Source organism: Amblyomma mixtum, chromosome 6, assembly GCF_055824585.1.
Source record: "Amblyomma mixtum isolate Tamu chromosome 6, ASM5582458v1, whole genome shotgun sequence".
In the NCBI taxonomy this organism is placed as follows: domain Eukaryota; kingdom Metazoa; phylum Arthropoda; class Arachnida; order Ixodida; family Ixodidae; genus Amblyomma; species Amblyomma mixtum.
Genome location: NC_143017.1, coordinates 73655424 through 73669060, shown reverse-complemented (window position 1 = coordinate 73669060; position 13637 = coordinate 73655424). Strand labels below are relative to the sequence as shown.

Below are 13637 nucleotides of genomic sequence, written 5' to 3'. Positions count from 1 at the left end.
CGGCAAGTCCTTCCTCTCCAGCATCCTTGCCGAAGTTCTTCACGCCTCCAGAACCGTGCACAAAACCTCTTCAGCTTATCACCCTCAGACCAATGGGCTCACAGAGCGCTTTCATCGCACGCTGTCCGATATGTTAGCCACCTACATCCAGCCCGACCACACCAACTGGGACACCATGCTTCCCTTCGTTACCTTTGCATACAATAGTGCCGTGCAAAGAACCACCAACTTCTCCCCATTCTTCCTTGTGTATGGACGTCAACCTACCTTCACCCTCGAAGCGTCTTTCTTCTCCGCCCCCTCAACCTCTTCCAGACTCTCTCACGAACAGTTTACTTCTCGTCTTACCTACTGCCGTGCCATTGCCCGCCTGAATACCGACGCCTCCCAAGCCTCCCGGAAAAACACCTATGATCTCTCCCACCGTGCCATATTTTTTCACCCTGGTGATGAGGTACTGCTGTGGACTCCAGTGCGTACCCCGGGATTGTGTGAAAAATTTTTGAGCCGTTATATTGGTCCGTATACTGTACTCGAACAAACGTCCCCGGTGAACTATCGCGTTGCCCCTGTTCATCCTGTTAATGATCGTCGTTGCCGAGGTGCCGAGATTGTTCATGTTTCCCGCCTCAAACCCTTTGCCCGTCGCCCTACTGTGCTCTCATCTGCGCCCGGGCCGGTCGCTTTCGTACGCGAGGGGAGAAAGTGTAAGCACAACATGCGACCTTCGTCTTCATCTGTACATATCCATCATCATCGCTCAAAGCACAACATGCGACCTTCGTCTTCATCTGTACGTATCCATCATCATCGATCATCTTCTTCTTCGAAGGGTTGGTCGCCATACTTGCGGGTGCCATTAAAGCTCGCTCCATCCTGCGCTCTGTCTCCCGTCTCACAAGATATATATAGACTTAAAATGTGCATGTATAAGGTTGGAGAAGTCTTCAATATTATGTGCATATTTACTGAATTCTGGAATTGCGGTGGGAACCGAACCCACGACCTCCGAATTCGAACATTGTGTAGAAATTTTGACCTCAGAATTTTAATATTTTAGGATACATGTTCTGTTTCAAAGCAAAAGATTGGTTTGGCTTATAGGTGTTTAACATCCCAAAGCAACTTAGGCTATGAGGGACGCCGTAGTGAAGGTCTCCGGAAATTTCGACCACCTGGGGTTCTTTAACATGCACTGACATCGCACAGTACATGGGCCTCTAGAATTTCGCCTTCATCGAAATTCGGCCACCGCGGCCAGGATCGAACCCGCGTCTTTCGGGCCAGCAGTCGAGCGCCGTAACCACTGAGCCACCGCGGCGGGGCTCAAAGCAAAAGAGAAACTCAGATAAAAAACCAATAATTTTGTGGGGTGAAGAAAAATGTGCCTTTCATGTCAATTATCTGTTTGTCTCACCCCTGCTTTTGCAGTGCTTTCCTGTTCTCTGATTGTTTGTGTTTGCCCTTTTGTATATTAGAGTACTTTATTAGCCCACCCCTCTCCACCACTGTAATTCCCAATAAGCACTGTTGGTACAACGAAAAAAAAAAAAAATATGGGACAATGCTGAATCAAATGAAAAAATCAGCAGAAAGCATGTAACACAGAGGCAAAGGAGAACACAGAACGATGAGCTCAATTTTCTGCAGAGTCTTCCGCTGGCTCTGTCAAGTGCCCACATACCAACTGACCCAACCGTTCATCATCCTTGCCTTCCTGCTCGTAAAAATGAAAACTCCACTTGATCTTGTTATAAAAGGTAACAACCATGCTCTCCAAAATACTCATGCTCCTGGTTCCGTTCATGCTAGCAGAACAAAGCTTAAACAGAGCAATGTTGGCCCCAGTACACTGCTCTGCTTAACCTTGTACAATATGCTCCATGTGCGGAGCACAGCCTTCGCTGCTTTTGAAGCGTTCAACTTGAAACGATTTTCTAAATGCAGAACAGAGAGGAACGAAATACAGTCGAGCCCACTTACAACAGCCGCAGTAATAACGAATGTTCTTTTATCTCAAATGAGGCGGTGCTACCGTCAAAATATGTATTAGGGCAATGGGACTGCATCTCAGATATAACGAACAAGCATGGCAGCTTAACTCGGTTAGAACGAATGAAGAGGTGCCATAAATTTGGCCCGGGCATCCGGCTTTGCTATTTCTTCTTTGCAGGAGCCATCTAAGATAATGTCACACTCTTTGTAGCTACCAAGGTGGCCTACAAAGAAGATCGCGTGATCGTGTTGTATACGGGGCAGCTGCAGCACTTGCCACGGTTTAAACAACGCTGCGTGTAGTGACGAGCAGACGGGGCAGAGGAAGGAAGATTGGGTGGGGGGGGATTCATTTGTTCCGCTCGCTTCTTCCAATGAGTGTTCTCTCTTGACCATTTTTATTTTTGCCCATGGAAATAACCATTTTTGCTTCCATGCTTCGTGGCATGACCCACAACTGCATTGCACTGTCTGGTACAGTGACATGAGGTGGTATGGACATGACTAAAGCATGACTCAGTCTCAGTTCATCTAATAAGCCAAGTTTTGCTTCCAAGTGGAACGTGGGCAGTGGCAAAGTTCATGATCCTTAAAAGCTGTCTTTTTGCAACGAAAGTGAATTTTTTTTCAAATTGACGGATTTTTTAGATTGTTCAATTATTCAGAACATTTCTGGGTCCCTTCGAGTCCAAAAGATCAGCTGGCGATGAATTGGTTTTTCATCATCATGCAGGCAACAAACTAAAAAGTAGACAACCTTTTTACATGGACATCAGCACCACAGAATGGGCTAACCTAATACACAGCACTACATTTGCGAGCATCTGTGATGTCTGACAAGAAATGCTCATGTCAGAAAGTGGTCTGCTCTTAGTGGAGGTTTGAGACATCGGTGCATACCAACTTGTAAACTGGCAGTCACCTGCAGTGCATGTCTCTGTACTCACGAAACTGAAACTGGTCTGTAAGAACTTCATTATGCATTAAGTACCTTAGAAATAGCAGACATACACTCAGATTAGAGTCTGAATGGCTAGACATTAGCCAAAAAAAAAAACGAGTTTCATGATGGTGCTCCTAAAAAATATTGTATGGCCTCGACCTACTTATGGCACTTTGGCTGATGTCACAGAGTGGGTAAGTTCCCTCTACACTGCACAGAGCACGCATCAATCACAGCAGTCTCACTTACCCTTCAGCATTTTACACAATTATTTCAAGTAATGCAATGCTCAGAAGGACAGCGTCTCTCTAAAGGTTGCACCTCTGATGCCCTGTTCACCACTTTGGAAGCTTTTGTGGGAAACTTTTAATCATCTTAGGAAGTGAAACAGTTCTACTTCGTTGGCTTAAATAGAATTTCCTTTACAACCATGAGACAACCTTCAACAACAGTAAGCTAATTTTATACATGAACAATGTTCCTTGAAATGTGCCCCCACTCAAGTGAGGCAGCCACACTTTATGGCATATGTTCAAAAAGAAATCTTTAATTACAGTTCAGTAGCTTCATATTTTCTGCTCAGACATACATCCTTTCCTGCAGCTCAGAACAACGATAACCATTACACACAGTGACCCTCCAAAGTAGCAGCTCCTGAAGAAAAGCTGCTTTTACTGCTCTTGCCCATGTTGTATTCTCTCATGACAATGACACCATGTAGCTCCTCAAGAAAAGCTGCTTTAAACTGTTCTTGCCCGTGTTGTATTCTCTCATGAAAATGACACCATGTAAGTAGAACAAACCCATCTTAAGGGGGGAAGAGGGCATCGAAGGTGAAATTGAAATTCATTTCCGAGGAAAGGAAATGGTGCAGTAACTATCTCAAAACACCCAAACTGTGCCCTAAAGAAAGGATAAAAGAGGGAGTGAAAGAATATAGAAAGAAAGAGTCCAAACTTTTCTAATTTTCCACTCAGAGCGACGAAACTGGGGCAGACTGGCCTGAAATAGCATCAAGCAGTCAGATATAAAGTTTCACAATGATATCTTCAGTAGGTTTTGTTTTATCATTGTTTATATGTTGTTCACATGTTGCTTGCTTGTGGAAAGCCTAGCATGACAACAAAATGGGCTATGGGTCTGTAAATGCTTTTAATATTTAGTACTAGGAAGTGTGGTGTAAATAAAGACTCAATTTTTATCCCGGCCGCGGCGGCTGAATTTCAATGAAGGTGAAATTCTAGAGGCCCGTGTACTGTGCGATGTCAAAACCATGTTTCAGAAATTATAAGCAAACAAACAGGATAAAAAATCCATGCACCCATTTATGTGCTATGCTTTCCATGAGCAAGGTGATAAGGTCAAAACAAACTTTCGAAAAAACAAGCCTGAAGGTTCTAAACTAACACACATTGTCTGTGTGTAAGGTGTCAACAAATATATTTATTTGGAGTGCTTAGGATTTGTTTTTGGGTGAAATATTTCAGTTCAACATAGAAAGAGCGGTGTAGATGCAAAAAATGTACTTTTCACAAATTCTTTTTTTGCAACGTCTGATCGCCAGTGTGGATGTGCCCTTAGTGCCTATGTAACATTTCCAAGAATAAATCGGAAGTACAAATATACGCCTCGTTTGCCTTTTACACAAAAACAGTGAAGACTACTGCATAGAAACATTGTGTATATAGACTAAAGAGCCCGTCTCACACCTGGAAATGCACCGGAGAGAATCACTGTCTTTTTCGCTCTTTGGAATAAATCTCAAAGGTTTTGTGTTATGTGGGTTCAACATTCCGAAGTGACTCAGGCTATGAGGGACGCCATTGAGGAGGGCTCCGGATTGATTCACACCACATGGGAAAATGGGAGGCTGCAGAAACTCAGCACTGTGAACCAATTTGCTTTTGTGGACTTTCATTTTTAAGGGAGGTGTAGATGAGGAACAAAGCTACAGGAAAGAATGTAGTCCTGTTTCGCAAACAAGTCTGAAAATAGGGCGCACAAAACGATCGTTCAGTGCACATTTTTCACAGCCAGACATGCCGTTGTATGCATGATTGGAGCCAAAGGGATACTTGGCACACGAAACCACCTCAATCTGGCAGGGTGAATCACAGGGTTATGTGCCCCTACCTGGGACATGGACGGTGCACCGGGCAGGTCCTCATCCACGAGCATGCTGACGGCGTGGGCCAGATCGTAACTGCCGGAGACTGTGCGGCTCGCCTCCAGGGCCTGGCGCAATATCGCCACATCCTCCACACTAGTGATCTCCTTCAGCTGGTTCAGCACCATACGCGCAGCATCCTCCTGCTGCTGCTGTTGCTGCTGCTGTTGTGCGTATGTTCGGTAAAAAAAAAGAAAACAAAGTTACAAAGCCTCACTACCAGAAAAAAAATTGAGCTGAAGAGACTCCAGTTACAACCATGCCACACATGTGCCATAAATGACATTTGGTGCTCGTTAGACATCACTCACATAAGCAATGCATCCTTTCCAGGGCAAGGCCATACGCAGCAGTTGTATGGGATCCTCATACTAAAAAGAATATAATGAATTTAGAGTGTGTTCAAAGGAAGGCTATCAGATTTATCTTTAGTAAATATAAAAGAGAGGATTCCCCGTCTTTAATAATGCTTGCAAATAAAATCAGTATGCTAGAAAACAGGCGGAAGGTAAGTCTCCAATTTTTACATAACATTATAAATAGAAAAAGCGCACTTCAGCGGCCTCATTGCGTAAAATCTCTAAGTTCACGCCACACAAGACACAGACATAACCTTTCACTTACACCAATATTTTCTAAAACAAAATCCCATATGAATAGTTTCTTTCTGCGTACTATACATGAATGGAATTCTATACCTGTCGAGGTATTGCAGTCACAAAACTTTGTAGAAGAGCTGGAAAAACATCTTTCTTCCATAAACTAACTGAAACAAAACCAGTGTTCGCAATCTGCTATGTTTCCTAACTTCTTCACTCTGTGATGCCTTTGTTTTTCTCCCCAAAAACAGTTCTGTTGTTTTGAATAAAAATTGCCCGCCTGTTTGTTATTTCACATGTGCCACTCTTCATGTTTTGTTAGTTATTGTGCTGGTGCCAGAATGTATTCATTGAGTAACACTGCTACACCCAGCATTATTTTTCGTTAGTGTTTATTGTTGTTTTGCATTGTCACACTTTTTACTGTATTGCCCCTCCTGCTAGGGCCAGTTTATTGGCCTGCAGTATCAATAAATAAATAAATAAATAAATAAATAAATGACAAAAACTTCATGCCTTCGAGCGGCGGTTTGGAGACGTAGGATTTGGAAGCGGAGAGGGGACCATTTGTTTGGCTAGCACAACCAACTCTCCACACCCTCCTTAGTGGGGGTTAGCAATACTTCATCTAGGAAGCTCACGCCCTGCTTCACGTGGCAGTTCGTCTACTAACAGTTGTATCCCTTTCAGATCCCAGCGGCCCTGTGGAAGTGTTGCAGGGAAGAGATTTTCACCCTTCGACTATATCATGAGTGCCCCTTCTCCTCACCACTCCCCCATGTGAATACCACTTTAACATCATTACTTTTGAAGTCACTGTCATAAGCCCAGCTTTTAAAGACATTATGTGCCGCGACAACAGTGGGGACTATTACTTAGTTTTGACCTTAACATAAAACTCCATTCATAACCTCAAGATGACGTCCAATTGCTCGAATGTTTATATTAATCTTGTGCCAAGAAGAATGGTCCGAGAACAGAACTCTGTCTTGCTGCGAAATTTGGAACAGAAACTCAATAGGAACCTACCATGAAAGTTCCAGTTAAGTGCATAGAGGTCAGAAAACCCCGAAGTTGCCCTTTAAAGATGAATTCAAAGACAAGCTCAGCTGCTTATTTTATAGACTGGTAAACATGCCCTTCCACATAAACATCAGGTGCCTAGAATGTGTAAGCATACTGCTCTGTTTAGATTTGTTTCACCTTTCAAGAGCCGCAAAAGCAAGCCAGAAATGATGTAAGCTCAAATTTCATTGATGCCATGCGAGCAAGACAACAAGGCAAGTTAAAGCCAAGCATGACAGTACACGCTAATATGACCTCACATGAGGGCCAGTATGACTTTCCAGTTGCACCAAAAAAAGGCACCTTAGATGAATGCAACATGCTTTGTTTTACCTTAGTTGCAAGTATACATGGTTCACACTGCTGATATTCATAAACGAAAAGGATGCTTTCACTTCTGAAAAACCAGCGCTACACTTTACAATGCACATAACTAAACAATCATGAATTCTCTACGCAACGCATTTGCAGCTTTCACACATATGCAGATTTCAATATGCAACACTCGAAAAAAAGGCTTTCTGCTAATGATGTTTTTGAGATTAAAAATTAGTTATAAATTACAAAATTACACTTCCTGCACGTTTTTAGAAATGTAATTAAACAAGGAATGAACTTAAATACAGCTTTGTTTATTGCCAAGCATTGGCGTACAGCTAAAAAACTATTACTTTTTAAAAGGGTGGTTGAACAATAAGTTCTCTGCCATTTCAGCTCATGGACTTCAAATTATACATAACAGTTTCATTATTCATTAAGTTATGGCCACATATTCTTGGGGCAAGGATCACTATAGCTCACAATGCCTTCTAACAGCCACCTGAATATTTAAAGGTACATGCAGCAATTCCTCACACGGAGGCAAACATAAAGCAAGTATTCAGTCTTTACAAGTAGCTTTTAAATTAAAACTCATAATTTTTAACCAAGGCAAGCACTTCATCTTCACAAATATTGGGAAGTGAAAATTCACAGCGCTGAACTACGAAAACAGAAGCATATAAATGAAGCAAACAGCCAACAAAACCAAGCAGCATAGAGGAATGTTTCTCGGCTTGATCAATGGGATATTAGGAGTAATTATTTTATTGCTGAAACATAACTAATTAGAAAGCAGAAGAAAAAACAACCACTTGGCGCAGGGGGGATCCGAATCCATGATCGCCGAATGTCGCGTCTGGTGCTCTACCAACTGAGCTACAGCGGCGACTGTCCAATGTTCTGCTTTCGATGGTAATTATATTGCGTGTAACTGAACCTCCAGAGTGTTCACCAGCACCACCCTCATCCATAGCGGCAGACAAATTATAAAAAAAGAATAAACACTCTCCTATACTACTTTGTTTCAATGACTGCTTCCTTTATATATGTATGTCATCATGAGCCCCTTATTTCCCTTCCCTTGCATGCTCAACTTAACGAGAGCCTTGGCTGCGGCAATCTTTGATGCCACAGACAGAGAGCATAAGAGGGTTATCGCACAGCTTCCGCCCTCTCCGTTTGATTACGTTCTACGTGACACTCGTGGTAACACAGGACGTACTACATCCGCCACTATGTACGAGGGTGATGCTGGTGAACACTGTCACGGTTAGGTTCAACGCAACATAGTTACCTCCGAAAGCTCGACAGCCACCACCACAGATCGGATGGTAGAGCACCCGACATGAAATTCGAAGGTCATGGGTTCAGATGCCACCGGTGGCACGTAGTTTTTCTTCTGCTTTCGAATCAATTACCTTTCAGCAATATCTTAATTACCCTCTTAATATCCTATTGATCAAGCCCAAGGAGGAACATTCCCCTATGCTACATGGTTTCGGTGACTGTTCGCCCCCTTTATATAAAAAGACAGGCTGGGCTCTGAAAGAATGTGACCAGATTTGGACACTTCAAATACTAGGTGCGTTCAGTAAGTTCCTGGCTGCAACTATTTTATTATACGGAACTAAATATGTGTTCTAATGAAAGTTAGCAACATCCTCTTTCCCAGGTGCACACAATTTGTGATGCAGTCGCCATCAGCAACCATGCCCTTCCATCATCAATGCATGCCTCTGTAAGCAGTCATAAAAGATTGCAGGCAGCTGTTGGCAACAAGAACGCGACACTGTAACATTAACCTTTCCATCAGAACCAAAGTGCATACCCTTCAGATGAGCCATCATCTGCAGAGAAAAGACAGAAATCCAATGGCATAAGGCCCAAACGTAAGGTCCACGATTCCGTTGGTGTCAACAGCTGCTCTCGTTATTCCAAATGGCATGCTGAGATTAGCACACCGACGGTAGAAGCACAGGCGTCCACTCACCTGTCTAGAGTGCTCAAAAGGTGCGCCAGGGAGTACACTGTCATTTACAAATGGCCTAGGGCTCGAAAGCAGACCTTATTGTGCATGTACATTCCCATGGATTGTGTTTAACTCCATGTTTTAAATAGCTGTATCAGGCCTGACAGGTAGCGGCGATTGTCATAAATGCACAAGAATGCCCGCCACCTGAGCGCCCCAGACAAGTGTGTGGTTGACTGTCGACTGTACATTGCCACTGGTGAAGACTACATGAAAAAAATTATGTGCCCCCATTAAAGGGTACATATGTGCTATGCATTTTCACTGCACTGGTGATGAGAAAGGGTGTGCCTACTGCAGGGCAATTCAGCAATCCATCTTATTTCAGGGAAGAAATTCTTGCCCAGTGCATCGTGGTTGCCTGTATGCTGCACCCGCTGTCTTTCACTGCATTGTCCATTTTTTGCTGCACTGTCCATTTTTAAATGTGAAGCAAGTGTTCTCACTTTGCTTCGTACTCTGTATCCCTGCGACGAATGTGTCTCCTTTCAGACATTTCAAGTTGATCTAAAGCTTTACTCTGCACTGACTGGCATACTGACCATGCAAAGAAGCGCAGGTATAGCATCATTTTAAATTTGCTACACATCTTTTATCATGCTTTGCACTGCTCTGCTCTGCAGTTGCAATAATATTTTAGCATAGAGAAATCCGTGCCATGCTATCACTACCCTCCTGGTCAAGGCGACAAGCTAAAGTGTGCTCCTGCCTTAGCTCAGATGGTGCACAAGCCCTGGCTTTCTTTACCCTTCCACCTATAGACCTTTGCATTGGGCGAGGGAGTTGTCGAAATGCCTCCCCTTTGGACTGTCGGAAACCAGTTCCGCCGCCGCTTTCACAGTGCTAGCGCGAGGTGCTCACAGTCCAGTGAACAATATGGCAGCGCCCAGGGAGCCCTTATTGCAAAGATCTATAGAGAAGGATAAAGAGAAAGAATGCTCGTGGCGGCTAATCACGCCCCATACAAGAGAAGCTGCTTTGGGAGAGGGAATGACAGAGAAGTGTGATGAAATAGCTTAACTGCAATGGTTACAACTAAACATTAATGAGTAAGCAAAGACTTTTTCCGCAGAAATGAATCCCTTGGATGACGCCTCACACTTGCCTTAGCCAGAAGAGGGTCGGGGCCGTTCGCAGAATTGTGCAAATCATTAAGTGATACAGCGCAAATACCGATTGTGTCAGCGTGGCATGAAAATAATACATAAAACTAACCACTTTATTATATACCCCTGATTGATGAAAAACTTTCACGCTTTGCTATTGAAAGAAAGTGCCCTTTCATACAAAGTACTGTTGAAGACAAAAATACAATAAATCATGGCCACTTGTGCTCTTCCAAAAGTGTGAAGCAACCACACCTGCTGTGGAAGGCAACAGTGTTAGCTGCTTGCAAGCTAGCAAGCTGAACCAAGTTTCCCAGGCAATAATAATAAAAAAAAAGCTTTGGCTTCCTCAACGTCACCAATAATGCTGTTCAAATGTCATTACAGATGATTAGGAGAACAGAAAGTAAAACAACGACGAAATTTGCAGCACATCACATACTACAGCTTTATTAAGCGCAGTAAACTTCTTGAAGGTTGCAGAGCTTACTTATCTGCATGTGCTAGCATTTGCTCATATTTTCCTAGTCGAGCCCACAGCTGAAGAGTAATGCTTTCAGCAAGCCCATACGTAATTGCTAGGTGAAAGGCTGTTCATAAAGTAAAAGGGAAAGGCTCTCTTTTCGTGCTTTCATTCATCTTACCAGACAGAAATCTCATAACTTGCTGATGCAGTGATTGTATTCCTTTTATTTTATATACTGGTAACAAGTAGCAAGATGCAGATTTTTGAAGTGGGTGGGGCACAATGCCATTTTTTTTCCAGCCTTAAATGCTTTGCAAGGCCTGCAAGATCGACGACAGCCAACACACTGATCTCACAGCATTTGTGATGCCGCTGGAATTTACATAATAGCGCAGCAAAGCCGATGTTTAATACCTGAGTAGTCGCTACGGTCCCTTCTATAGTTTCATCAGTACCAATGTTTCAGAATTCAGTTACGGTCGATCCAAAATACGCCATAGTAAGCAAACGGTGTTCATCTGCACGCACATTAAATGTGCATGCGATCAACAGCGACTGTTGTTTTGAACGATATGGTTATTTTCAACATGACCTAGACGTTTCCATTCAGTAAACTCTTGGTATAATTTTCACACCCGTGTATTTACACAAGTGAGCGACGGGCATGTGCAACTCTCGCACGGAAATCGTCAATTACGTTATTTATTACTCGCCCTATATAACGGCGAGTCACAGTAATTAAAATTCGGCAGTGCCCGAAAACAGTAACTATGAACGCCTCGTCCTTGAACGAATGAATGATAGGGCCCTTTCGAACAGGTAGCACGTGAAAAGAACTCACGGCTACTCACAGATGGCAACAAGTACAATGCTTGACAGCCACTTCAAAAAGCTCGTAACTGCCCCAAGGCACTCTAAATGGACGCCCGTTCACTGAGAACTCGAAGCCGAATCACTTTCGCGACTTCCGCTCACCGGTGAAGCAACCCCCGCACGCAGTGCAGACACCGGTGACATTTGAGCTTCTCGCCTTACGCCCCGGAGAATAAATAGAAAACGGAGAGCAAAGAAACAAAAGGCAAAACGCAAGCAAAGAGAAAACGTGGCACGCTGCCGCACCTCCAGGTCACCGGAGCAAAAATATAACTAAAGCGTCATCACCGAAACCACGGCATGAAGGAAAGAGCCGCATCCCACAAACGCACGACCTTCGGCCTAGGCCTAACGCTGGTCACTTTTCTCACCTTCTTCGCGTGGCTATCCAAGGGAGAGTGCTCGACGGTCATGGTCACTGTCGTCACTTGGCGTTCAGAAAACTATGTACACAGTTGGGTGATCAGCTGCCGAACACGGGGATGCCAGTGCAAGTCGAGACTCCCTCCGCCGCTGCAACTGGCATGGTTCCACCAGCGACGCATTCGCGTCTGACACGGCGTCTGCTAGCTGCGGAAGCTACAGCAGCGCTCGCAAACCGCTGTCCGTTCTGCGGTGCTGCATTCCTGGCGTGCACGGTCCGGAGACGATTTTAGAGGGCCCTTGAATCAAATTATGCTCAAGCACATCCCGCAATAAGTGCGCAAGGAGGATTTGGACTTGGGTTCCTCACATTGCAGGTAGCGGAGGCTAAAGAAGGTTGTCAGCAGACGGGTGGAAACCGCCAAGCATCGCACGCAAACCGCGCAAACCCCGTCGTCTGCTTGGTCTGGTTTTCTTCATTGGAACGGTTGGAATTATAAAGTTGCGCCCAAACATTTCTTATCAACTTAATTATAATAAATAGAATTCCATACGTTTTTCTGGGATTACATGGTGTTTATTATTCTACGCATAAATGTTATGCGAGCGCGATGGTGGGCGTGGTGTAGCAGACGAATCAGATGTAGTACTGAAAAAAAAAATGCCGGCACAATGGTTCGCGTTGCTGTATTAATTTCACTCAGTTTACCAATGCAAATTGAGTACGACGGTGCTTAAGTCGTAGAAAATATCTGAAACTCAGTTAAATCGGTGCAGATCATTATTAGGCTTGCGTAACTTCCTTGCGGACTTCTTCCAAAACTGGTTTGGCGGGAGTGGCACCTGTGCGTAAGCAAGGGTGGGTTGCATCACGGTGGTCTCTAATTAGGCGGCGGCTCGTAATCAGTGACCTTGGATTATTTGCAATTATTACTTCCTTCAGCGAGCGTAAAGCTCAGCGCGGGTTTTTTTCTGGCAGCAAAATTATAACAGCTGTAGAGCAATATTTAAATATAATTTTTTTTTCGCACGAGTCTTATGGCGCGGTAAGAACACTTCACTGGCACACACTGAAGCACCTGTTCGTTTATTTTCTGTTATCTCTGGATCTCTATCTCTGCTATATCTGGTGTTTTCTGGTATTGCTTGCTAAAAAAGGCTATAATTCGATACTGGTCACCGCCTCTCTTGGAAGCGATTACTATACACACGCAGCAGCAGAATGAGTGCCTAAATATGGTTTCTCTGCGGTATGGTGCGGTATGTCTGTCCTTGAGGCAGTCAAGCGTCAGAGTAGGGTAAAAAAAAAAAAAGGAAAAGCACAAGTTGTTCTCTGATGGAACGAAAAGTAAAAATCGCTGACCTCGAAGTGGTATACATAGCTTACTGCGAGACCAGACCGTGAGCGCTATTGTACTTCTATAAATATAACTTGATTGTGCGAACGCAGGGAAATGCGAAAACGAAAATTTTAAGCGAATTGTCGTTCTTCCCCTCACTCTACAATAATCAGGGTGCAGCAGGCTATGATGCAACAGTTCACGCATCGGAAGCAACAGCTTCAAGGCTTCACATTAGTCTCCTTGACAGCGGTATTGGCGTTGGTATAAAAAATCATCCTTGCAAGTTTCTAGGCGAAGGAATGCGCAGGGCATGAAGTAGGTGAAATTTATATAAAACTAGTAAAAGTTGTTCGGCGAAATTTTAGAT

General features: G+C 43.8%; 1 protein-coding gene across 4 annotated transcripts in view; it reads right to left on the bottom strand.

Annotated features, from left to right (window-relative positions):
* Nucleotides 1–13637, bottom strand: part of LOC149339385 (ubiquitin carboxyl-terminal hydrolase 25-like) — a 94772-nt gene that overhangs the window by 68416 nt on the left and 12719 nt on the right. Inside the window, exons 1-2 of one of the 4 annotated variants that reach the window (XM_089548153.1) lie at nucleotides 11936–12349; nucleotides 5072–5269 (exon numbers count right to left, since the gene is read on the bottom strand). In XM_089548153.1, the coding sequence (XP_089404279.1) occupies nucleotides 5072–5269; nucleotides 11936–11977 (240 nt within the window). In that variant the 5' untranslated portion in view covers nucleotides 11978–12349. Of the gene's footprint in view, nucleotides 1–5071; nucleotides 5270–11935; nucleotides 12350–13637 lie in introns of those variants that run through there. The other 3 variants (XM_089548151.1, XM_089548150.1, XM_089548152.1) reach the window with 3 other exon arrangements.